Raw genomic sequence first — 27,152 nt, 5'->3', positions numbered from 1 at the left:
CTGGAATACACCTGATGCTGTAAAGTTCACCTCTACACATAAAGTTTTTTTTTTCAAGTCACTGAACGGATGGCATACTCTACCGGCCATCTTGGTTGTGGCAACCCCAATTCTTCTTTATTTTTCTGTGATGACAACCAAGGAAATCAGGCAAAGCCGCCCCACCCAGGTTTCTTAAGGAGCACCAAGAACTCCCCTGGCAAAGAGCGCCGATTTCCTGCCTGCGTAGGTCCAGGGCGTGGGTCACTACTAGGGCGGGCTCTGAGCTGTACTCCCAGCTAGCGGGGTCCGCGCCTGCCGGGAAAGGGCTCGGGTGGACCTCGCTGGGCCCCGCCCCTCTTCCCGCCCCCTCATTTAAATACGCGGCGCCGGCGGGTGCGTCGAGCTCGCCGCGGACCCAAGATGGCGGCGTGTGGACGTGTACGAAGGATGTTCCGCTTGTCGGCGGCGCTGCAGCTGCTGCTGCTCGCGGCTGCCGGGGCCGACAAACTCCCGGGTCAGGGCGGCCACATCCAGGGCCAGGGCCCCGGGGCCAACTTTCTGCCCCTCGTAGGGCAGCCTGGAGGCGGCGGGCCGGCGGGTCAGCCGCTGCTTCAGCTGCCTCAGTCATCTCAGTTCCAGCAGCAGCAGCAGCAACAGCAACAACAGCAGCAGCAGCAGCAACAGCAGCAGCAGCAGCAGCAGCAACAACCGCCTCAGCAGCAGCAGCCGCCTTTCCCGGCGGGTGGGCCTTCGGCCCGGCGGGGCGGAGCAGGGCCTGGCGGAGCGGGAGGAGGCTGGAAGCTGGCGGAGGAAGAGTCCTGCAGGGAGGACGTGACCCGTGTGTGTCCCAAGCACACCTGGAGCAACAACCTGGCGGTGCTCGAGTGCCTGCAGGACGTGAGGGAGGTGAGGAGACGGGACGGGGACGGGAGGTTCAGGCCTGGTGAGGGCCCGAGGGTGTCGCCGGCCTTGGAAGCCGCTGACGCCGGTCTGTTGCTTCTCTCGCTTCCTCTGTTGCGCTCACTCCTTCCCTATCTGCCCCTCGTTCCTCGGCGCATTCCAAGACGAGGACCCCACCCCCACGCCTCATTCCCTCTGGGGGTCTGGGACGCCGACCCGGGCTCCGGCCGCAAACGGCTAAGGCCCTGACGGTGTTGATGTTTGCTCCGGTCTTTTGTGTGATGCCCTAAGCACTGTGGCTCCTCGCCCAAGACCTGTTTAGGATTTTGCCGTCCGTTTAGACTTGGATAATTTGTAGCAACCCTTATAAACATGAAAAATGGTTGGCGTACTTAAGCTGTTAAAGAATGCTCTGTTTATTGGCGGTAGATAACGTTTGTTTAGATATCTCGGGTTGTATTCTGATGTGTATTGTGTTCTGCAGCCGTATTGACTGTCTTTCCCTTGTTCTTTTGTAATTCGAAAATTCTTGTTATCTACCAGCTACTGAAACTGTGTGCTTTTTCTTCTTCACTTCTTTTCATCAGTTTGTAGTGAATCTCAAGTGTAAGCTATTACGCCAAGTGATTTAGAGTCTCAAAGCTTGAAAAGTTGGGGCAGCATTTGAGGCTGTATTGATTGGGTTGTGGGGTCTGCCTTTCTGATGACTGAATATGATTTTAACAGTACGTCTTAATGCAGTCTAGGTTTGATGTTGTTTGATGTTTTGATGTAACATAGAGAATTTCTTCTTTAGATTTAATGCTGCAGATGTAAGTGCATATTTGACCATTCCCAACGTTTGGAAGCAAATCTGGTAGGGATACTTCTTTCTAAAGGTTTGGATATATGGAATCAGGCCCAAAGATTGACAAGTAGAGTGAAGCTGCTCCTTGGTATAGCTTTGTTTGGGAAATTGTTATCAGAATTGTGTAAGGTGTTCCTGGTCATGGGAAGACCACTGGTTTGTGAAAAATTGCTAGTCTTGGCAATTATTCTCCCTTCATCCCACTGTCATATTTGCTCTGATATTCCATACAGAGTAAGTAATTCACAATAGGAAAAGATACCTACTCAGGAGACCAAAAGGATGTTTCCAGAGCCGTCAGTGATGTGGGGCCTTAGATGACTTCTCATCTACAATTTGAAAACTAGAAAGATAATCCCTTGTTATTTATTCTTCAACTACTCCTCTAGTAGATACAGCTAAGATTCTTAACTCTGTCAACCTTTTTGAAATTTTCTGTTTGACCTTTGATGATATATAATAGATGTTATTCCCTCAAATTAGGATCTTAATATTGGAGACCAAACATTTGGTTAGTGGTTTCTGGCAGAAACAGGATGTTATTAGAAAAAGTGTCAAAAAGTGGCCTATTCATGGGGTACGTATCTCTTTCTTTATGTGTATCAGATAGGGACTTTTGGAAACCTTCACCTACACGAGCATCTTCCTTTGACATGCATGTAAAAGTGGGTAGCAGCATGTAAAATCCATAAATATCTTAGATTTGACCTCTTTTGGAGTCTGTTTAATTTGGTAGGTGCTATCTTTCTTGCATTGCTTAGTGCCAAGAACCTGGCCTAAAAATGTAGTCTCTGCTCCACCTTTGACTGTAAGATTCCCAGCAAGTATATTGTTTTGGTAACTACATTTTTCTTCCTTTATGGGGATGTTATATAAACTCTTTGAAGGTAGTTACTAGATCCTGTATTTTCTTTGTTAACTTTCCAGAGTACCTAGTTCAGTGCTGACACTCAGTAAATAATGTTGACTGATTGAGGATGAGTAAACTAATGGAGTCCTTTTTATGCTCCAGAGAGAGGAAGAAAAGGTGTCATCTAGATTGGAAGTGGGAGTTTTGGGGGAGCAGGGCTGTCCAAATTTCTAATTTTCTTCCAATTTTATAGACATAAAAATTGAAAAAAGAGTACCGTGAACAACTGTGTATATTCTTCAAGAGGATAGAGCTATTTTTAAGCTACTTTTTTTTCCTTTAAAGACTGAAAGGAAATTTTATTCCAATTAGTTTGACAATTAGTTAAGTCTAATGTATGTGTTTGAAACAATTAAAAAAGTAAACTAGCTAGGCACATTTGGATGAAAGTATGGAATATGTTTTGTATGTGCTTTTTGGTAAGTAGGACAGTTTGATAGGGAAGTAGACATTTGTGCTTCTTTATCCCTTTGGATACATATTTGGGAAGATTGTTCTCTGTTCTTGCTATTAGAATTAAGAAAAGGCAAAACATGTGACTGTTTAAATGGCAGTGTAGTAAACCACATTTTTATTTTGAAACATTATGGGTATATAGTGTTAGGTTAAGTCTTAAGTTCAAATATTTTAAGGTTCACTTTAGTGTAGTTTTCAAAGTTATGTACTAATTCACTTACAGAATCTGTTTGAAGGTATTTATGGATGCTTTGAGTTTGTCTAATGCATCATATGCCAACAAATTAAAATTTTATGTGTAAACTGTAGTAAAACTGCATATAGTCTCATTTTGTCCTTTGTTTTGAAGGTATGTGTTACAGTTTTTTAATGCTCTCAGATGAGTCATACTTTTTAAAAGGTCAAGTATTCCCAGTGGGCAAGCTGTTACATAGTGAGTATAATAGCAGTAATGGTGGGACTGGAGTCCTGGTTATATGTATATATTTACAACTAGTAGTGGTTCTAGTTATAAAAATACATAATTAGAAAGTATAAAGGGAAAAGGGAAAAATATACCCTGGGCTGTTCTGCCAGCTAGAGTAGTAATACCAAAGAAGGAGAAGTTACAGCTGTCTAGTTTAGTATTGGATAAAGAGATAAGACATGCTTTATATTGAGAATAATTTTAAAATACTTTATATGTTTTTGACTAAAATGACCAATAATGTCTTGTGTTTAGAAGATTCAGATGGAGACACTGGTTCCTTAGAAGAAGTTTATTAGTGATGTGCAGAGTTTTTATTAGGGTTTTTTTTTTTTTTGTCGTTGTTGTTAGATTTAAAAAAAAACAAAAAAATCTTTCTAATATGGACAATTTCAAACATAAACAGAATTAGAATAGTATGATTACTTGCTAGGTATACATCACCTAGCTTCAACTATCCCCACTTTTTTTTTGTTCTGTCACAGAGGTTAGGAAAATGGCATATTTTAAAGCAAATCCCAGACACTATGTCACTTAACTTAAAAATACTTCAATATGTGTCTCTGATAAGATCTTAAAAAAATAAAACAAGAACCTAAGTGTTAGTTTTACTATTTAAAAGCATCATGAAATATTTCTCCTGAATTTCTTGGTACCTTCTCTTGATATATCAGTTTTAGATTATAAATTTGTGACCACTATCTCTAAGTTATGCACATAGTGAATGTTTTGTATATATTTATTTAAGATGGATTGTTTTATATATTGAGCAGGAATTAACATTTCAACATTTACAACACAGTATACCCATTTTCAAACTCACAGGTGAATGTTTTTCTTTCTCTATTCTTAGCCTTTTACTTAGTTGTATCCTAAGATGGTGTACTACACTATCTATATTATCTCATTTAATATTCTTAGTAGTCCTGTGAGGCCGATAGTGTTGTCTTATTATCTTAGTTGAGAAATAGGCTCAGAGAGATAAAGTTATTTATCCAATCTAATTTGTCCTGTCCTAAGTATTAGGGCTGGTATTCAGCAAGTTCTCTTTGACTTCAAAGACCATACTCTTTCTAATCTACCATGGATGGTTGCAGCTAGGGAAATTAGTATGTGGCTGTTGAGAATGCCAGGGGTTTGTAAATGAACACTGAATGAGAAGAATTGCCTGGAATTAGAATCCTCTTTTCTTCACTACCAGGAACAATTGGGTAGCAACAGCTTCTTTGCATTGTAGTATTGTAGATTTTTCAGGTGGACAGACCTCCATTATTAGACAAAGCTAATTTAGTTACTAGTCTGAGTCCATCATGAGCAGCATTTTTGCTTAATGAAAAGATTTTCAAGTCCCATCTCACCTTAAGTGTAATTTGTATTAGTATAATGGTAGAATTTAGATACATTCTCCTATTTGTATTGAATCTGTGGAACAGCACAAAGAGGACTAAAGCTGGCAGGCACTGCCATTAACTAATTGTATAACTCTGGGCAAGTCATTTCACCACTGTGAGTCTCAGTTTCCTCATGTATTAAATGAGAGGTTTGGGTAATATTACGGTTTCTAAGATCCCTGTTATTTAGCCTATATAAGTTGTTTCCTGTACATATTCCCTGTATGATGTATTTTATAGTTTCTAGGATTTATATGTATACCATCTCCTGATATCTTATTCATTCATGGGGAGAAGTTGTGATATGAATAACGCAAACAGCAATTAATCTAAACATTGTTCAGCTTTAGGGTATATTATGGTTGTTTTGTTTGAGCCAGTGTGGAATTTCCTACTATGCTACCTCTCAGTGGTTGGAAGCACTCTAACCACATAATCAAGGCATTATTGATCTCTATTATACACTTACTGTTGTGGAAGAACACTAGTACTTAAAGACACCACCATTGCTTACAGTTGGTTTGATAAACGAGATTATGATCAAGAAACAGTTATGTAAGAGAGTGTTCATCACTTGGTGTCACACAGACAGTAAATTCTTTAGGGCAATGAAAAGAGCACAAAATTAGGGTTCAGACTTGGATGGAACCCAGCTCTGCTACTCTTAGCTTAAAAGTCAAATCACTTTTTTTTCCCTTAAGTACGGACACTTTACTTTATGCTTGTAAGTGAAGATAGACATGAGTTCTTGAGTTTGATGTATTAGTTATATTTTTCTGATACACTTAAAATATATGACCATTAAAGTATACAATACTAACACATATTGCCTGAAATCATCTTGCTTACCACCTATGGTGCATGCTTTGGAAGATGCTAAGACTGGATTATCTCTTAAGATCCTTCCAGCTCTGGTACTTTGTGATTCTGTAATCTGTAGGAATAAAAACATATGCAAGGGAATCATAAGCACAGGTGAAAAGAAATTAAGGGGGCTGGTACTGACTGAAGTAGAGAATTTGAGAATCTTTCAGAGTTCAGGTTACTAAGGGCCTTAACTGCCACACTGGCTCGTTCTCCAAGTAAAGACCAGAAATGGGATGTGTTTTTATCTGAATCCGAGATAAAAATATTCCTGCAGATGATTGAGTTACCTGTAAAATAGCACTGTCATCTGTGGAAAGCACTTTTAGGAAGTCTCTTGATAAGAGTGCTTTACAGTATAGAGTTGCTTAATAATTCATTGTTCTTTGGAAGAAAATGAAATACTTGAACACTCCAAGAGATGAAATGATACATTTCTCATTTGTACACTTCTCCTAATGTGTTGAAAACAAATTTAGTTAGTAACAGTCAAAAAAACTTTTCCTGTTTATGTAAGAAATGTATATATTTTAAAAAGAAGCAGTTAAAATGGTTTATAGGATGTCATGCAAATTTTTCATTCTTCACCAAACATTTATTGAATACCTCCTATGTGCAAAACACTGTGCTTAATGTTAAAGCTTACAAATATATGATAATAGTTAGCTTTTACTGAGGGCTTTTTATGTGCCCCGCCCTAAGGGACTGAATGTTTTCTAGGCATTTTATCTCATTTAATCCTATGAGAAATATATTACTAGTATTATTTTAATTTTTTTTAATTGAAGTATAGTCACTTTACAATGTTGTGTCAATTTCTGGTGTACAGCATAATGTTTCAGTCATACATGTACATACATACATTCCTTTTCATGCTCTTTTTCATTATAGTTACTATAATACTATACTAATATATGTAAAATAAACAAAGTTTCTACTGTATAGCATAGGGAGCTATATTCAGTATTTTGTGGTAACCTATAATGAAATAGAGTATTATTATTTTTTAAATCAGGGAACTGCCTCAGAGCCAGTAAGTAGTGGAATTAAGGTTTGAAAGCAAGTCTGTCCAGCTGTGAAATATCTCATCTCCACCCTCGCCCCATCCCTGTGGTAGTCCGGGGTGGTAGTCAACAGCTGTATGTAGCTACTGAGCTATTGAAACGTGAGTAGTTTGAATTGAGGTGTGCTGTAAGTGTAAGATGCATGCTTGATTTTGAAAACTTAGCACACACGAAAAGGTGAACTATCTCAGTTTTTATGTTGAGTACATGTTTAAATGACAATATTTTGGATATATTGGGTTAAATACATTATTAAAGCCAATTTTACTTTTTATTTTTTAATGTGACTACTAGAAGACATAAAATGATATATGTGACTTCTGTATATTTCTATTGGACAGCACTGATCTGGAAAAAGAAAAAGATATCTTTATTAAACACCATAATACAAGTTATAAAGTTGTTAAGTGCCGTAAGTGAAGGCTAAATTAAATGCTGTGGACATATGGTGGAGGAAATGGTTGAAAAAATCAGAAGAAAGCTCTTCAGTACTTTTCACTCTTAAATTGGTTGTTCACATCGTGAAATTCTTAATTTAGCTACCTTAAAATGTCCGCTGATCTGATTAATGGATGGATCTTATCTTTCGCATGCTGAATTTATGAGTTGTAAGGGGTACAATAGCTCCTTCATATTCAGAAGAGCTCTACTCATGAAACTAGAAGTCAGTAAGTGACTCATCTTTATTTGGTTGAATTAGATGTAGTCGAAACTTAAGAAAGAATCTCAAGTGATGGCCCTCAGAGCTGTGCCAATTCTAACCCTTGTATCACCCTTGTATCTGCATTAAAATAGAGTGTGGAGGAACAAGAAGTGTGGACTGGAATCTAAAAACAATGAATTAAAAGAACCAGGCATCTGTTTTCATTCAGTTTTAGTAATTTTACTGAAATTAGAAAATTGTTAGATTGACTGCATAGTATTTACAGTATCTACACATTCTACTGAAGGCTTGAATAACATGTATAACTCTATGGGGGGGGTCATAATGAAAATGGGTACTTATTCAAATTCCTGGATCTGTACACTTGTAAAATAGAACAAACTGTTAAAACATTTCTTTGTTCCTTAAAAAAATATGTATAATGTATACTTAAATTCATAAGCAAGATAAATAGGGAAGTGAAATGATATATGAGAGAAATTAACCAGGAGAATGTGCTATGTTATAAACCAATTTGAAAGTAGAATAACAGAAAGAAGAAAAAGAAAGAAAGAGAAATCATGTTTAAAGAAAATGTTCTTATATCTAGGAAGGTGTTCCTACACAGGCCAAATCAGCTCTGTAATGTGATAAACAACATGAAGAGAACAAAAATTTCAAGGAGGTAGAAGGGGATGTAATGGAGAGTTTTAATCGCTCACATAATCGATCATCTGTTAATTGGTGCCATTTACTGACCATTGCAGTTGAGATAATCAGTAGAGAAAGGTCTTGTGGTCATGTGGAGTTCATGACAGGAGAAGCAGTGTGGTGAATGGCAAAATAAAGTGGGCTCTGGACTATAGTCCTGGATTCAAATCCTAGCTCACTTACTGTGACCTTGGACAAGTTTATCTCTTCAGCCTTCACTTCTTATCTATAAAATTGAAGTATGAAACCTACGCCCACAAGGTTATGGTGAGGATGAAAAAATTTTAAATATATAGACCACCCATCAAATTGCACTTGTCCATCAGTAGCCTTTGATGACAGCTTTCAAGATAAGGTTTTATGTTCACGATCTTAAGAGAAATGTGAAGTGAACTGTAATGTGCCACACCTTTTATATAATCCTTCCAAGGCTTCTTTAAGAAAACTGGTTGAACTCTGTTGAAGAGTAAGGTCAAGAACATTCATAGCATCTTTGCTGGGTATTTAAAATGCGTACATTTTGAGATTGTGGAGGGCAAGGAATGAATTCTCTGGGTAGAGGAATTCAGTTCTACCAAATGTTCTTTAGTTCTCTTGGCCTAAATGATGCCTAAATTTGGAATATACTGCCTGTCAAACAAAGGAAAACTCTATCACATAAGAGGAAAAAAATTAGCTCTTATATTCTGTAGACTGTGTTGCTTAAAACAGATCCTCTGTCTGTAGAATGGAATGACTAAGTAGCTGAGAAACAGAAGGCATTTATTGTTATCTTTTTTGCTCTTTGTAAAACCAGGTAAATATAAATATCACTGAAATTTTCCTGAAAGTTGGCAACTTTTCAGAGGGAAAGTAATATGTAAAGACTTAAATATTGCTAAGGTGGGAACATTTTCTCGCCTGTGAAATAATCTATATTAAAAGTATAAATACATAAATTAATCACACATTAAGGACAGCACAAAATGTTTTCAGTATGTGAGCCTTCTTTCCAAGGTAATTACGTAGTAGAGTTAGTTTTGAATAGTTTTAAAATAGTTAAAATTCCACAATCTCGCATTAAAACTCTGATTTGCTAGATTAGGACCTGACTGATATGTGTATAGATAAAAAACTTTTAGTGTAGGATTGCTGTTTTTAAAAAAATCATTATAAGAAGATTCAAGAATGTGTACTATTGTATATTGATTTTCGACTTGAAAGTGTCACCTGAAACTGGAGAAATAAGAGCAGTGAAAGCAAAAGTCAGAAGAGATCGGTATGATCGGTGTGGTTCCCTTCCTCTTATGGAAACAAATTTACATTCTTTAGCTGATGATCTCAGGCTGCTTCTCCATTCTTTAGCTTTGCTTGCCACTAGCTCCCTGCACAACATCCAGCTGTTTGGTGACCATGCTCCATCAGAAGTAGTTTACTGGTGAAGGCTTCCAGAGTTATAGCTATTGAATTTACAGGGTTTTTATGTAGATATTGTTTGTCGCTGAAGATTTTATATTCAGTGATTCAAGACTTTACTGCCCCAGAATATTGTTCATTACTTTTCCCTTTGCACAGCCCACTGCCCCTCCCCCATCAGTTCTCCTTTAAGCATTGTTTTCTGGCTTGCTTTTACTAGTAGATTAAACCTTAAGAATTACTAACATTTTTTATCATGTTTTGATCATATAAAAGCAGCAGTTTCATATGGTTCAAACTAATTGTTCATCTTGTTCAGATTTTGAGTAAATAATATCTGCTTCCGCTGCAATTTCATTGTTTCCTTTTGTATTATCTTGAAACCTACGGTTAAGAACAAGGAGATAGGAGAAATTTGGTCATTTCAGTGTAGGAATCTCACCTTGGGAATCTTCCTGAAATTTTTTCCCCAGCTTGTCTTTGGTTTATCTGCCCCCAGGACTAAGAGAAGGGAACCAGTGTGGACTGTTGTATACTCTTACTCATTTGTGAAATATTTACAGAGCACTCATAGTGTGGGTTAATTAATAAGGAGGATGATTATTTGGCATAAAAATAGGTGACTTGAGAGTTTTGTTTCATAAAAAGTACTGTGTTATGAAAAACTTTTCTTACCTCTCTTACAATAGGGGAAATGTGGAACCAGATGTAAATGTCAGAGAAGAACTCACCAAATATACTTGCTTTTTAAAAACTAAGTATTGACCTAACGACCTTCTGCCTAAATATTTAATTACTCTAAGTTGCTACCTAGCATTTAGTTTATGGAACCGTTTTAATCTCATTTGCAGTTCTTGATGGTGGTATGCAGTAGGTAGGACAAATAGCAGCGTTATTTTACAGACAGAAAAACCGCAAGAATCAGATGGACTATGATTTGCCCAAGTTATGTAAATACTAAGAAACGGAGTTTAGACTTCAGCTCTAGTGTTTTAAAATGTAAAGCCTCTGTTTTCCCATGTTACCACATTGGTTTTCTGATAACTTTCACATTGATGTAAATGGTACATTTTCATATTATTGTTTTTATATTTTTATAGCCCTTTCCCATTTTTATTTAAATGTGTCGGCAAATATTTGAACACATACTGTGTGCCCCTTACTTCTTCAGATAGTTTTTCTGTTTCCTCCTCTCCTGGACTTTGATCTTACTATAGGTTAAACTGCTTGCTGTTGTCTCACAGTCATGAGGCTCTGTTCTTTACCCTCCTCTCCCCACCAGCAGTGGTGTTTGGGTTTTTTTCCTCTCTGTTTCGTTTTGGATCATTTCTGTTGATGTATCTTTAGGTTCATTGATCTTTTGTGCTTTTCAGTCTGCTATTAATGCCATCCATCCAGTGTATTTTTTATGTTAGATATTCTATTTTTCATCTGTATATTCCATTTCTCCCTTCATTATGTTCATATTTTCCTTTACAACCTTGAATGTGTTTGTAATAGCTGTTTTAAGTGTAAATTAAAAGAGCCATTCAATTACATTTTTTGCTGACTTTAGCAGAAAAAATTTTTAGTAGTTGCCAACAAAAATGAATACAAACCCAAAACATCTATAAGATAAGCACCTATGCCGGGGCTAATAAAGAACATTCATATTAGATTATCATATACAGCTGTGGTATCCAGAGCTTCAGATATTTCAGAGGCCCCGTGAACTTATCTCTTTCTGTTCATGGAGTTTCCTCTTGCTCCTGTAGAAACTTTTCCAGTATAATCTGAGCCATTAATGAGGGTATGTAGTCCACCTCATTGGCTGGTTCCAGGAGCACTGGGGCAGCTCCATTTTCCCACGCTCCATTCAGATACCTTTAAGGTCCTCATCTGCTAATTCCATCAGCTGTAATTTCTTTGGTTTTTTCCTACTGATTAATTTTTCTTCTGGTTGTCACATTCCTATTTCTTTGCATGTGTGGTGATTTTTTTTGTTGGGTGTTGGCCATTGTGAATTTTACATCTTTTTGAGTGCTGAATTTTGTTGAACTACTTTCATGAGTGTTGGGTCTGGCACACAGGTTACATGCAGGTCAGTTTGGTCCTTTTGAGGCTTGCTTTTAAACTTTGTTAAGGCAAGTCCAGAGCAGCCTTTAGTCTATGCGTAATTTAATTCTACTGCTGAGATTTGACTCTTCTGGGATTCCATCCAGTGTCCCGAGTTATATGAGGTCTCTCCTTTCTGGGTGGTGGGAATGAACTACTCCTTGCCTTGTGTGAGCTTAAGAATTATTTGGCCTATTTGTTTTTCAGTGTTTTGTTTCCCACTACACACACAAAGGATAGGACTTGACTCAGGAGGACCCCTCCAAAGATCTCCTGGGCTCTTTGTACAGCTCTCCTTTCCAGTACTCTCTCTGTCTTGCAAATCTGGCCACCTTGAATCCCCTGAACTTTGATTTCTCTCCTGTACTCAGCAAGAACACCAGATTCTGTCTGAGTTCTCCCTCCCTGTGCTGCAGCCTAGAAAACACTTCCTGGCAGTAAGCTAGGGTAACAATCAGGCTTTCGCTTCTCTCAGGGATTGTAGGCTTAAGCTGCCTGCTGGCCAGTGACTGAAAATTATTTCATATATTTTGTCCAGTTGTTAATTACTATGGGGGCAATTCCTGTAGTTACTAGTCCTTCATGAGCAGAAGTAGAAATCACCATCCCTTGAATTTTAACTTCTGACATAGCAAATGGAAACGAATAGGAGGATTTGTTAGAAAAGGAGATTGAGAATTATTGATTACAGTTGCAAATATGCATATCTTTTGACCTAACAATCCTCCTTCTGAAAATTTATACATAACAGTATGATCAGTGTGTAGGCGGTATTTAATTGAAGCTTTTCTTCTTCTTCTTCTTCTTTTTTTTTTGGTAATAGGAAACAATTGGAAGCAACCTAACATCCTTCAGGGGAGTGATCAAATCAATTATTGTGCTTCTATACAATGAACTGTTGTATTGCTGTGGAAAAGCAGTTCTTTATGTCAAGTATGGAAAGATCTCCAAGATCTGTTATTAAATTAAAAAAGTAAAGTTACCGCTTGTTATACTACCTTTTTTTTGTAATCAAAGAGGAAGAATAAGAAGAATAAAAATATTTATTAGTGTTTGCTTGTATTTGCATTGGAATGCTCTGGAAGGATACAGAAGAAACTAGGCTAATGGAGGATTAAAAATGAGTGGGAACTTTCTACTATATTCTTCATATTGTTTATTTTTTAAAAAATAATTGACACCTGAAACATTGTAAATCAACTATACTTCAATTTTAAAAAATGAAAAAAGTAATTAAAAATATTTGAGCTATATGTATATGTTCCCTATTTAACTTTTTTAAAAATTAAGATGAAGATCTATTTTTCATTGCTCCATGTTGACAAAACTACTTTAGCATGAGAGTGACAAAACTACTTTAGCATGAGAGTCCCACAGGTATGATTTTGTTTTGTGTCAAGAGGGTCAGCTTGTAACTGGGTTGAGCCAAGCCTTTTACCAACTTTGAAGATAAAAGATTTCCTTAAGTATTACTTAGCATGGAATGAACTGCCATACCGAACCTAAAAATATCAGTGGTTTAACACAAGAGAAGTTGTGGAAAATTGTCAGCCATTTGGTGATGCAGATACCCTAGTTTCTCCTATCTTCTGGTTCCATTTTCTAGGGCTCTATGCTTTCAGCAGGCAAGAAAGAAGCACTGCCTGCTGCTTTTTTTTTTTTTTAAAGTCCTTGTCACCTTTCCTCCCATATAGTTCACAATGCCATAAAATTCACCCTTTCAACCACCTGTTCTTAAAAGCCCTGATCCCGAGGTGGTCCCAGCTCTTTTGTTCACATTCCACTGGTGAGAACTCTCCACATACATGCAGGGGACTAGGTAACGCACTCCCAGTGACAGCTCCCCTTGGTGAAAAGGGGAGCACAGAATGCTAGGAGACAGCTAGCAAGTTCTAACATAGTTATCTGGGCAAGCCAGGTCAGGTTCATGTGGCCAGCCTTTGATTTGTCATATATCAAGCAGTTATGTTCCTTCCCATTTTCTCTAGGAATGTGAAAGTTGTTGATAAACAATCAGATTTTTCTTTTTTCTGCTCTGAACGTATGGAAATACTTTATTGTAATCAGTTTTCAGTATTATAATCTCTTTAATTTAAAGTATGGAAGCAGTTTCAGCCTTGTGTAGCGATCTCAGTTCGTTTTATGCTTGCTGAGGGTCAAGACCTTGTTTCCTGTCCCTGATCATTGAGCCTTAAGCCCTAGGTTAATGAAACCGTCTCCCTTCTTCCTTCCTGTCCTGGTGCCGTGGTTTTTATTCCTCCCTCCCTACTTTTCCTGGCACTTAAGGGATTCTCCATTCTCTTTAGTTTATGCCTTTAAAATAACTTCGTTTATACTTCTTAGTGTTTATTGTTGAAGGCTTTTTAAGTTCTGTTCTTTGCTGAAGAATGTATATATTGCTAGAACCTAGTTTCTTGACTTTTAAGACAGCTCATTCTTTGGATAACTGACATTGTTCGTAAGGAACAGGGAAATAGATTACCATTTATTGGGCAGTTGTTATGCGCTTGTGTCCATTATCTTGTTTAATCACCGCTGTTACTTTAAGAGGTAGATTTAGTTTCAGCCCTCATTTTATTATGAAAAAATTTCAAACATACAGAGAAGTTTAAAAAAATTGTACATTGTACACCCATGTATACCCAACCATTAAAATTTTACCATTAACATTTTACTGTACTTGCTTTATCACATAATGACGTTAGTTTGTAAGCTATATGAAAAAATTGTATTCCAGGTCAATTTTAATTCATAGCTCTTCTTGTGCTAAATAAAAACAGAACACTCTCCTATTGCCAGAACTTGAAAAAAAAAACCCCCAAAACTTTCATCTTTTTAAAAAAAACGCCCCCCAAACTTGTATCTTAAAACAATTGTATTTATTTTTTAAGTTTTTTTTTTTTCCTCCTCAAAGTGGTTGGGAAAACCAGTCTTTTCTGAAGCGGGTCTACTCATTCTGCTCTGATGAGCCAAGATCCTTGGACTTGTTTTCTTTCCTTAGTTTCTGAAGATACTGTGTTCATAGTCAACTGTTTCTAGATCTGGCCTTTCTATTATTATAAGTTTCAGTTTATGTAACCTGTAAGGAATTCCAGATGATTCAAGATATACCAAGATTGGGAAATTGAGCTTTCTCCTGGATGGCAGACATTGCAACATGGCATGCAATTCAAATTGATAAGTGTTGCAACTTCTGTGATTTTTTTATGAGGGTTTAACAATGCTGTGTAATGGTGATTTATAGATTGCATTGCGATAATAATAGATTCATTATTTAAATTAATTAGAACATAGCAAGTAGAATATAGCAAAAGTGCAGAATAATTGTTCCTCTGAGCCAGTATCCTCCATCATCCAAAATAGTTGTTTGATAATTTAGTTATATTAATAATAGCCTGTATAGGATGCTGTCAACCTTTTGAAATGTCTGTTTAGGTTGCTTTTTTTAAAATTCCATTTTGTTTCTCCATTTGATGATTGGGAGATCAGTCTATTGTGATGATAAATCAATTCCATTGTCATGCTGAAGTGCAGACATAGGTTTATTCTTGCTGTGCAGTGCCTGTATTTCTTGGATTCAGAAGATGACTGTCACCTGGAGGTTTCTAAGTATGAATTTAATGTGATTGGATATATGTTAAAATGCTGTTGGTATTGGTAATGACTGCATTTTGCCAGGAGGGTATTTAAAACATTGGGTCTTGGTTTATTTTTTCTTTATTATGTGGTTAGGTTACAAACTAGAATACTTGTAAAGTGATGCTACTTGTTAAGGCAGACAAACTTTTTATATATTTATATAACATGTATGTAATAGTTTCCTTCACATGATTAATTTCTTTAGAATTCATCAGATTTTTAGCAGAGAAAAAGAAAGCACATTCAACAAAGTTGAATTTTTACTCTCAGCACAGAAACAGATTATTCAAAGAAATAGTTGTATGTATAGTTTTTACAACAAAATTTGGTCATTTTGCCATATTCAGAGTGGTGATACCCTACATTATTTAGTGTTTATTTGTATTTGTGTGTTTTATTTTTTTTCCCCAGCAAACTGAATAATTACTGAACAAACACTTAAAGTTACTCATTGATATGGACTCTTAATATCCAGTTCTGAAAGTTTAGAAAGTTAGTGCTTGTTCAAGCTGATATGCTATTTTTCTGCTAGTGACACTTTATTGACGAAGTAAAGGGAATTATTTATTTTAATCAAAGGTGAGCATCATATATAATATTTTAAATTTTAAAACTAATTAAAGAAAATCTTTGGACCAGAAGACCATAGATGCTGAATTATTTTATGTAAGTCAATTTGGTGAGCTTCAGTTTCCTTAACTGTAAAAATGAGCAGTTGTAAGGAGTGAAGATTAAGTGAGGTGTAATAGATCTGAAAGCATTCTGTGAGATATGAAGAACTCGGATACTGATCAGGATGTTCTGTGAGAATTGGCAGATTATCTGATGTCAATTTAGTGTTACATAGAAGAATCATGGCTCTTTGAAGGTTTGGGACAGTTTATGAACAAGTCTTTAAATATAGTTTTTAGATAACTTAAAAGTATTCCCATTAATGTATGATTAGCTGCTTTGATATTTGTGTGTAAACTGTGATTTGATTTAATACTTTGGATTAGACTTCATAGGTTGCTTTCTATGTTGATGATAAACTTAATGGTAGGGACCTCTTGCTGTTATATGTGCCTTCACCATTTGTCTTAGCTTGAGGATCTTGACCTGTGTATTTGCTTTAAGCTTTTATCCAGGGTAATTATTCAGTACCATTTAAAAACAGATTCTTTGTTTATGCCACTGTCATTTTTACACCCTTTTTCCTTAGTTCAATTGGGCAAATTGCTTAATATCTCTGGATTTAATATAACACTGGAGCTAAAACACAGAACAGTTGGAGTCCTTGTTTTAGTTCCTTTTGAAAAAGCAAAAAGGATTTTGGAATCCTTTTTAGAAAGTCATGGTAAAATTCCCATTGTTTTTTCTTGAGTTTAAATATGATGTGAGGCCAGGATTTTATAAAGTTCAGGGAGTGTAACTGCTAAGGGTTTTGTTTTTTAATTGTTTTTAATCAGGTGCTGAAGTCCATTTCATTCTCTATAAGCACTATATTTAGCAAGACTATCTGATAGTCTTCCCCTTCCTCCAGTAGTCTTGGGTCATATTTACTAGTGGTTTTCTGGTGGTGAGGTACCTGTCTTGTCTGCTACCTGTTAGTCCACCTATCTAGTCTTTTTCTAATCCAAATGTACTCTGGCTTTAATAATGCAGTTTTTCAGTTCAGGAAGTTCTTTGTATTGAAACGTGCATAAAACTATGCAGGCATGGGATTAAATCACTTAGAATTGTTGTGTTTTGAACATAAAGAATACTTTGAAAGTTTGTTAATATTTCTTTCTCTATGGCTCTTACTATAAATGATGTGAATAATCCATCTTAGGGAAAAAAGCATTATACATTAGAAAACCCAGTTTCAGTGATTGGACTTAAATAAGAAGAGAAACTAAGCCACTCGGTTGTATTACATACTATTATATTTCATAAAGATTTTAGCATAATAACACATGGTTGAATTTTTTTCTTATTTTTAGGTATATGTTTTGTAAATTTTATTTTGTACAGAAACAATCCCTTGAAAAAGAAACTTGTGGTTTCTTAATGAGGTGTATTATTTTAATAGACTTTTCTGGTGTTGAATCAGTATGCATCTGTTATTTTAGGCAGCTAAATTAATTTGCCATAATTTTACTTAGAACTTTTGAATCTGTGAGCATTAGAATTTAAGAACATGTAAATCAACTATATTTCAATTTTAAAAAAGACAAAGGGAAACAAAAAAGAATATAAGGACAAATTTACAAAATGAAACTCTGAAACTAATTGATAAGAATGTTATAAATAATATTAATCATACCTTGTAAGACACACACCATAATAGATGATTTGTGAATTTATTGCCCACCAAACTTATTTAACTAATGTTATATGTTTGTGATACAATTAATAGTAACATTTCCAAAGTAATATTACTGATGGTGGTCTGCAGGAACATAGATTATTCTAAGTCTCCTTTATAGGAGAGTCAAAGAGAAGAATCAGTGTTTTTTAAAGCCATGGCCAATGGGAGGGGCTGCCCTGAGCAGCTGACAATAGTGTTCTTGGGACATTGAGTTCTTTAGTGAAATGTCTGCATTAGCTTAGATGTGTTTTTGAGTGAAATAGGAAATCACTGAAGATTATTGGGTAGGAGAATGGCCTGGTAGAACAGTTAAGGAAATTATTCTTGTGGCAAGGTGGGTTGAAGTAAGAAAGATCTGAAGGAGCTCATTGAGTAAGCTGCATTTGTAATTAATTAAACTGTAACGTAAAGACCTGGACTATAGTGGACTAGTAGCAGTAGAGACGGAAGTGGGATTGATGACTCATTACCTAGGAAAAATTTAAAGCGGTTTTCTTCATTTGCTTGACATATTTTGAGTAAATATTATTTACTACATGTCTGAACTTAATGCTAGGTGCTGGGAGTGTGGGGATTCATACCCCTCATCTCTCACTCCTAAAAAACATGATCCCTGTTCTCAAGGGGCTCACTGTCTAGTGAAGGATATAGCTATTGAAGGATCACCTAATGAATGGAAAATTATAGATATGATAAATGCTATGAAAGAGACGTATGTGGACATTTGGCTAATCAGAGAATCAGGAAATATTTTCCTAAGAAAATGATGATTGAGCTGAAGGAACAGTAGAATTTAATCAAGTGAAGAGAGGTTAAAGTTTAACTGTTAGGCTCTTTCCAAAAATATATAATTCTTAGCTGGTGTTGAATTTGAAATGACAGCCAGACATTTCAGACAATTTCCAGTAAGAGGATGTAAATTGGGAACTAAATCTTAAACTGAATCAAAATTTTAGTCATTCAGCTTAAAAGGCTATAGTTGGAGGTATGAAAGTGGTTGAGCCCTCTTAAAGAGTGTCTAAATAGAGGAGTATGATTCCAAGGACTGAGCCCTGGGGGAATGCTCACAATTGAGGGTTGTAAAGAGGCTTGTTGAGGGAATTATAGGGAACAGAAGGAATGGTTGAGAGTTAAAAGAAGATTTAGAAGAGTTGTTAATTGTGGAGGCCAAAGAGGGAAATTTTAGTTGTGGGAGCAAAGGAAAGGAAAATTTGAAAGGAGGTAGTAGTAACCACTAGGGTAAAAGAGTAACAAAGTTAAGATTAATGTCTGAGAAAAGAGCATGGTTTTTGGTAAATAAAGATAGAACAGATTCTGTAGAAACCAAATTTGGACTATTTAAAACTATTTTAGTCTTTCAGAAGTTTGAGAATGACAAGAGGTGAGAATATATGGAAGGGAGGATATCACAGTTAAATAAAGATTTTTCAAGAGTAAGGAAATTCATTTTAGTTTAAAGGCAAAGAGAAAGGAACCAGTAGAAGGTGAAAGACTGGAGATACTGGTGAGGAATGGGAATATAAATGCTCATAAAGGAAGAAGGAAGGAGGAGATTCAAATCAGTAAAGGCTATAGCCCTTTTGAATTGCACAAACCTTACCACTTCCCAAGAGAGTTGCTGTCTTAGGTTTAATTTACAATCCATAGAATAAAGATTATTCTGCTTTTCTTCTTTTTTTCCTTCTTCAGAACCATTTCATTCTTAAATTAAGTTTCAGGGGATGTAGAGTTTTTTAATCCCTGTTGTCCACAATAATTATGTAGTCACTTTCAAAATTGTCACCATGTTGATTAGTGTTGCAAGGTAGTTTTGGGATGGAGCCAAACACTTGGGGCTTTGTGCCCTACAAATAATATGTAGTAAGCCTGGGTTGCCTCTAGGAAAGTACATAAAAAATGGATTAAACGCCATTCTGAAGTAGATGCAGAACAGTTAGGAAAAGCACCATAAATAGTTGCTGTAAAGAATTCCAGCTTTAGAAATGCAAAATGTCAGGATCACAAAAAGTGAACATTCTCTATCCAGCCAGAAGTTTTTTTTTTAATACATCGTATAATGACTAAATTTTATCATGGTGTCACCTGATTTTGTGTCTGTGTAATAGCACTTGGCCTCGGGCTCTAGGTGTATATGCATGCTCATAGCAACACAAGTGTTGTATTCCCAGTTGCTAGCCTAGTGCCTCTTAGATACTCAATAAATCTTTAATGAAAAAAGTAACTTTTTATTGGGTGTGAGTAATTAGAAACTTAATTATTTTAAGTTTCTCTGCCAGTAATGCAAACAAGAATTACCTACTTTTGTATAGTTTGTTTTCAAACTTGGCATCTATCCAACTGTTTTACGATTATACCAGAAGCATACAAGTTAAAAAAACAACCCAAAACTGTGCCATTAATTTTTTTCCCTTTTTTTTTTTAGTGGTAAAATATACATAACAGAATTTACCATTTAAACCAATTTTTTTAGGTATACAGTTCAAAATGAATTAAGTATATTCACATTGCTATGAAACCATCACCACAATCCATGTCCAGAGCTTTTTATCATTCCAACTGAAACTCTATACCCATTAAATAATAACTACCTATTTTCCCTCTCCCCAGCCCCTGGTGACCACCATTCTGTTTTCTGTCTCTGAATTTGACTACTCTGGTACTTCATATAAGTGGAATCACAGACTGTTTGTCCTTTTGTGTCTGGCTTATTTGCTTAGTGTCTTCAGATTTCATCCATGTTGTAGTGTGTGTCAGAATTTCCTTCCTTTCCAAGGCTGAATAATATTTTATTATATGTATAGACTGCATTTTATTAATCCATTCAGCCATCAAGCAACTTGGGTTGCTTTCACTTTTTGGTTATTGTGAATAATGCTACTATAAACACATGTATACAAATATCTAAGACCCTGTTTTCAGTTCTTTTGGGTATACAAATACTCAGAAGTAGAATTGCTGGATCATATAGTAATTCTATTTTTAATTTTTTGAGGTATGACCATACTGTTTTCCACAGTGGCTGCATCATTTTACATTCCCACCCACAGTGCACAAAGTTCCTATTTCTCCACATCTTCTCCACCACTTATTTTTTTTATTTTTCTAAATAATCTGATGGATATGAAGTGATTTTTTAAAAATTTACATTTCCCTAATTATTAGTTATTTGGGCATCTTCATGTGCTTATTGGCCATTTGGATGCCTTTGAGAAGTGTCTATTCAAGTCCTTTGCTCATTTTTTAATTGGGTTACTTGTTGTTGTTGAGTTATAGGAATTCTTTATGTATTCTGGACATTAACCTCTTACCAGATAAATGATTTGCAAGTATTTTCTCCTGTCCTATCGGTTGCCTTTTCACTCTGTTGATTTTGTCCTTTGATTCACAGAAGTTTTTAATTTTGAGGTAGTCCAGTTTATCAATTTTTTCTTTTGTTGTTTGTGCTTTTATGTCATATCCAAGAACACATTGCCAAATTCCAAGTTTTTCCCTCTATGCTTTCTTTTAAGAGTTTTATAGTTTTAGCTCTTACATTTAGATCTTTGATTCATTTTGAGTTAATTTTGTACATGCTGTAGGGTAAGGATCCATCTGATTCAGTTTTTTGCATGAGGGTGTTCAATTTTTCTGACACCATTTGTTGAAAAGACTGTCCTTCCCCTCATTGAATGGTCTTGGTACCCTTGTTGAAAACCATTTGACCATAAAGTTTATTCTGGGCTCTTTGTTCTGTTCTGTTGGTCTGTATGTCTGTCTTTATGACAGTACTACAGTTTTGATTACTGCAGCTTTGTAATAAGTTTTGAAATCACTAAGTGTAAAATCTCAAACTTTGTTCAAGATTGTTTTGACTGTCCAGGGTCCCTTGAGATTCTATATGAATTTTACATTTTTCTATTTCTGCAGGAAAAAAAAACACAAAAAATACTATTGGGTCTTTGATAGGGATTACATTCAATCTACAGATCTCTTTGGATAGTATTGCCAATATTAAGTCTTCCAATTCATGAACATAGGATGTCTTTGCATTTATTTTCGTCTCCTTTAATTTCTTTCAAGTGTTTTGTAGTTTTCGGTGTATGAGTCTTTCTCATCCTTTAAGTTTATTTCTGTGTGTTTTTTCTTTTTGATGCTATTATAAATAAATTATTTACTTAATTTCCTTTTCAGATTGTTCGTTCCGCTAGAGTTTTTAACTCTTAAGCTTGTCCACATTGGAGTAATTATCAATAGTAGTTTAAGTGTCCCTTACTGGGTACTGGCTCCAGCAGCGGACTTCTGCTCCTGGGCTTTAGCTTCCAATAAACTGTGATTCTCTATATACACCCATCTCTCCAATTTTAGGGAAGGGGTTTGCCCCATGACTTCAGGTCTCTGACGGATCTCAGAAGAGTTGGTAGTTTTCAGTTTGTTTAGCTTTTTTCTCATTGTGAGGATGGGAGTGATGATTTCCATGCCGGACCAGAAATCAGAAGTCTCCCAGGCTCCTCTTGTACTTTTCCAATACCAGCCCTGGAATCAACCACTTCTCTAACGAGCTCTACTTCCTTTTAGTGAAGAGTGGTATATAGAAGCCAAGGCATTGGTGCTAGATGTGTTCATTGCTACTCAGGTGTCATTGCTTCGGCAAACAGAGCCAGAAAATGTATTGTGTGTGTATTTACAAACATGCATTCATATAGATGTATGCACACACACATATGTACACATGTATATATACACATGCAATATGGGTGTGTGTGCACATAGACATCTATTCTATTCATATCTATATGTGTATATATATATAGATAAACGTAATGAAAGCTGATTTTTATTCATACTGATGCCTTCAATACCATAGGATTCATTTTCGTTTTCTCCCTTTCCGCATTTATAATTTATAATTATACGTAATTTATGATTCTATATTTGTAATTCCCTTCTCTAATAGTGAAGAACTTGGTTCCTGCTATCCACAAATTACTATTTAATTGCTGAACCCTGACCTTGTAATACTCTTAAAATAGTTTCAGATTACTAAACTATGTCATTATGAGAAAGCAGACCTACTAACTAGAGCTCAGAAAAATCCCACCTAACTGAATTGCTCTAAAAATAAATATGTTGCTCAAGTGGTAGAGCACATGCTTAGCATACACAATCTGGGTTCAATCCCCAGTAACTCCTCTAAAAATAAATAAGTAAACTTAATTGCCTCCCCTCCAAAAAAAAAATTAAAATAAAAAATAAATATGTTAAAGTGAAACAGGAAACATCTCTTTACCTCAAGTTAGTTAACTGCTCACTTTTAAGTTATAAAACATTGTAAACATTTCATAATTATTTTTCTTAATTGGTAATTCTTGGTTGGAATTTTTAGGAAAAGATTTTGTCATGTACACCTCTGCAAATACTGTGAAGTACAAGTCTGTCACTTGTTTGGAAAAAAAAGTGGAATGTATATTATCAGTACTTAAAAGTTCTAAAAATTGATGCCTGATTAAAAAACAAATAGAAACTTCATTGCATTTATTGTTAGTGTGGTTTTGATTCTCAAGGACTTCCTATGATGAACTTTTACTTTTCCTTTACCCAAACCTTCAATCTCCCATTTTTCTGATAGGTCCAGAAAAGCCTCACTGGAATTTGTCCTTAACCCCATTAGGAGGAACATTTTCAATTTAGTTCTTTGATTTAGCATCTTTACTATGTGACAGCCTTTAGGATTTAGATTTGTGCTTTAAACAGTGGTGCAGCATGAGATTCAACTATTCTGGAAAAGTTTTGCCAGTATCTTTAAATGAAGATCTCTTGAGTTTTTAAAATGGTTTGTTCATGTAATTTCTCCAATCCTGGTACAATATTGCTGTTCAGCATTGCTGGGGCAGCCTTTGAATCCTGTGATTCAGCATCCAGCCCACTTACGTGGATTGTTAAGAGCTGGCTCTTAAAAAATGCAGAACTTTCAGGACACGTTTACCTGTTTTCAGCTAGTTAAAGATTACTGAAATGCCTTGTAAGGCCATGTTATCTTGGAAAAACATTGTTTCAAAGGTCCTTTCTTAAATCTTGTTTGAACCGGATGATTTATGCAAATGGCATTTTGGAGGACTTAAATCAGTTATCTCTAGACCAGATAACTTTTTTTGTGTACTGAAGCACAGCAGAATAGAATAGGAGTACATCTTAAGAAATGCTCCCATACTCACGTAGATACCATATGTCCTGGCAAACATGTGGATTTTGTTTCTTCCCCTCCTTTTTTTTTTTCATGTTTCAGTGCATAATTTTAAGTCAGAGTGCAACCAGGTTTATAATGGGAAACTGTACTACCCTATTTTAAGCTCTCCCTACTTTCAACTCTTTTCGCTCTTTATTCTTGTATTTATTGAAGTAGAATTTATTTATTTATGAATTTCTTTATTTTTATTTATTATTTATTTATGAATTTATGGAGTAGTATTTATTAAGTAGAATACTTATGTTCTCTTTTGTTAGACAGTATCTATTGATTTCTTACAAATGATTTACATTTAGTACTCATAAAACACATTTAACAATATTTACTCTAAAATTGAACTTCGTAGAGCAAGAAATCCTACAAAGCTGAAAGATTAAATAGACTATGCTGCATCACAGACAGAATTCTTACAGGTCAGTAGCTTTAGGATATGGCATTAATTGGGCGAGTTGTACAGAAAGCTTTTTCCTACTTTAATGAGATCAGTTTTGTTCCATTTCCTTCTTTTCTCAGTCTCATTCTTATCCATCAATCATGAGTCATCAACATTTACTAAACAGTTTTTGGAAAAAGATCAAATTCATTGCTGCTTAGGTCTGATCAGTTAAAAAAACAAAAGCAAACAAATGAAAAAACCTACAAAGTTGTCTTACTCATTTTTTTAGTTTTAACCAAGAACAGGGATCAAGTCTTAAGTCATTGCTGTAAGAATGTTTTAGTGTGAAGTCAAAATACTTAGAGCAAAGTGTTGATTCCCCCGCTTCATGTTTTATAATTTTCATTAATATATTTGTGATTCTTGTTATGTGTTATAGACTTTTAGCTCTGTGTCTTTTGCATATGACCCACAGTCATAGCCCATATTAACTCTGCAGAGTTCTTTTGTTAGAAATCATTTCTAGAGTCTATCTTTTGATGATGATTTGCTTTGTGATTCAAACAGTATTAGAATAGATTTACTTAGAACTTGTGTGAATCTCGTTTTTAAATTTGGAGAAGTCTTACTCTACATAGGAGCAGCTAAGGGAGTATGTCTGGGTAATTTGACAGAGATTCTCCTGAATTGGTATTCAGTTTTTAAGTTTCTCTTGATAACTGCTCAAAACGCCATTTATATAAAACTCACAAATAAATGTATTTTCCCTTTTATAAACAAGTACGTACTAGGCAGTGTGAATACAAAAACTGTTGCATTAACCTTGGGTTTTTGTTGGTTCTAGAGACTTACTTCTCTTTCTTCATGTTTATCAGAGCCTGGGTAGGCTTTGCTATTAGCAAAAGTGAATAGGATGATTCTCTGAAAGTTATTTTTTTGTGTATTTATGTTGAAGTGCAGGTTTGTAGAGAGGGTGGAGCCCCATGTATAAGGTGTGATAGGAGTCATTAGAAAAAATGATTTGGCCTCAATAAGATCTCATTGTCTATTTTTCTAAATTAGAATTGGTACATGATTTTTTTTCAAGGAGTAAAAATAAAATATTTCTTCAGGTACTCATTCAGGATCATGAGTAAACAGAACCTTGTCAAAGGTTATATTTTAAGTGAAAAGAATAAAGAAGTTTTACTTCAGTAAGCTTCATTGCTTTTTTGGCTTAGCAGTTCTTGTTAAAGCATTACTAAATAGCTAGTGAATTAAATCTAGACTAGATTTGTTCTCTAATTTCTTAAGCAGCCTTGTTTAATGAACCACCCATTTATGCCCATTTATATCTTAGACTAGAGATTGGCAAACTGCAGCCTATGGACCACATCAAGCCCACAGCCTGTTTTTTATGTCTCCAGAGTGTAAAAATTGTTTTTATAGTTTTAAAAGGTTAAAAGAAGACACCACCACCACAAGTTTATACTGTATAGCACAGGGAACTATATTCAATATCTTGTAACTTATGGTTAAACAGAAAATGAAAATGAATATATGTATGTTCCTATAAGACTGAAGTATTGTGCAGTACACCAGAAATTGATGCATTGTAAACTGACTATACTTTAATAAAGCTATATTTAAAAAAAGACGCTACAAGGTTATAGAGATTGTTTTGTAGACTGCAAAGCCTTAAATAATTAACTGTATGTCCCTTTACAGAACAAATTTACCTTAGACTGTAAAATATAATGTACATACAGCTCTTTTTTTTTATAGAATTCTATTTCCATATACCCCCTCAACCAGTTTCTCCTATTTACTTTTATTTTTATTTTTTATTGAGGTACAGTTGATTTACAGGGTTGTGTTAGTTTTGACATGCATCTCTTTTTAACTGGTTTACAATCAATCTGAATTAGCATCACCTTCAGTTAGGAGAATTGTCTTTTTATAATCTCACTATATATCCTTCATTTTTATGGCAATTCACTGATTTTGTCAGTTTTTATAGTTGGTATGAACTTTTTATTAACCAGGACCAAATTTGTATGCATGACACTGCAGACTTTAATTAAATTAGCTTGGGTTTTGAGAGTGAGTGTGTATATATGTGCACATACACGTGTGCTTGTGTTTTCTCTTCTGCTTGCTCTGGATATGTACATTTTTGTGATACTGCTTTAGGAATGGTAGTGAATTTGAATATTACCATTTCTCCATAGGCACAAAGTTTTCTCATTGATACCTTTGCCTACTGCGTAAGAGAGTGGTTATTTCTTTGAGCCTGTATTTTGATGTTAAATTGGGTGGTATGATTGGTTTGGCTGAGAGTTTTAGTAATAGTTGGGGAAAAAAAGCCTGATTATAATGCTGTCATTCATCATATTTTATTGATTCTAAAACTGACTTTATTTTTTACCTTAACATTTTTGAAATTAGGATATATCTTACATTTTATGACATAATTATAATTGGCAGAGATTTTCCCCCCAATGGTACATAACATAATGGTGCATGTTAAAATCAGTAAGATATGGTTCACATATTCTATTCATTTATATTACCTGTTAGGTGCATTGCTTTCTTATTCCTTTTATTGATTCTACCTCTTCTTACTTATTTTGGTATTTCCAGTCGAAATTCATTATTTTGGAAATCTTTCATCATTTAAGGATTTGCTTTGGGGTTTAATTCTGAGATTTGTTATTTGAGTTGGATCGTAAGCACCATCATCCATCTAGGCAACAGAACAGTTTAGGAAAATGAACAGTTAACATAGAGTGTTTTGAGTAGCACAATATCCTGATCTGTTACTGTTAGTTAACAGATGGCCTGCAGCCTGGTCTTTTATATTAGTTACTATTTTACTAA

General features: G+C 35.4%; 1 protein-coding gene across 2 annotated transcripts in view; it reads left to right on the top strand.

Annotated features, from left to right (window-relative positions):
- The first annotated feature begins 388 nt into the window (after window positions 1–388).
- The window catches only part of GLG1 (golgi glycoprotein 1), a 118,236-nt gene continuing 91,472 nt past the window's right edge, over window positions 389–27,152 (top strand). For both annotated transcript variants that reach the window (XM_031680825.2, XM_015241910.3), the window contains exon 1: window positions 389–888. In XM_031680825.2, the coding sequence (XP_031536685.1) occupies window positions 403–888 (486 nt within the window). In that variant the 5' untranslated portion in view covers window positions 389–402. The remainder of the gene's footprint in view (window positions 889–27,152) is intronic.

This window comes from Vicugna pacos, chromosome 9, assembly GCF_048564905.1.
Source record: "Vicugna pacos chromosome 9, VicPac4, whole genome shotgun sequence".
NCBI lineage: Eukaryota > Metazoa > Chordata > Mammalia > Artiodactyla > Camelidae > Vicugna > Vicugna pacos.
The sequence above is the reverse complement of the archived record's forward strand: the minus strand, read 5'-3'. Positions and strand labels throughout refer to the sequence as shown.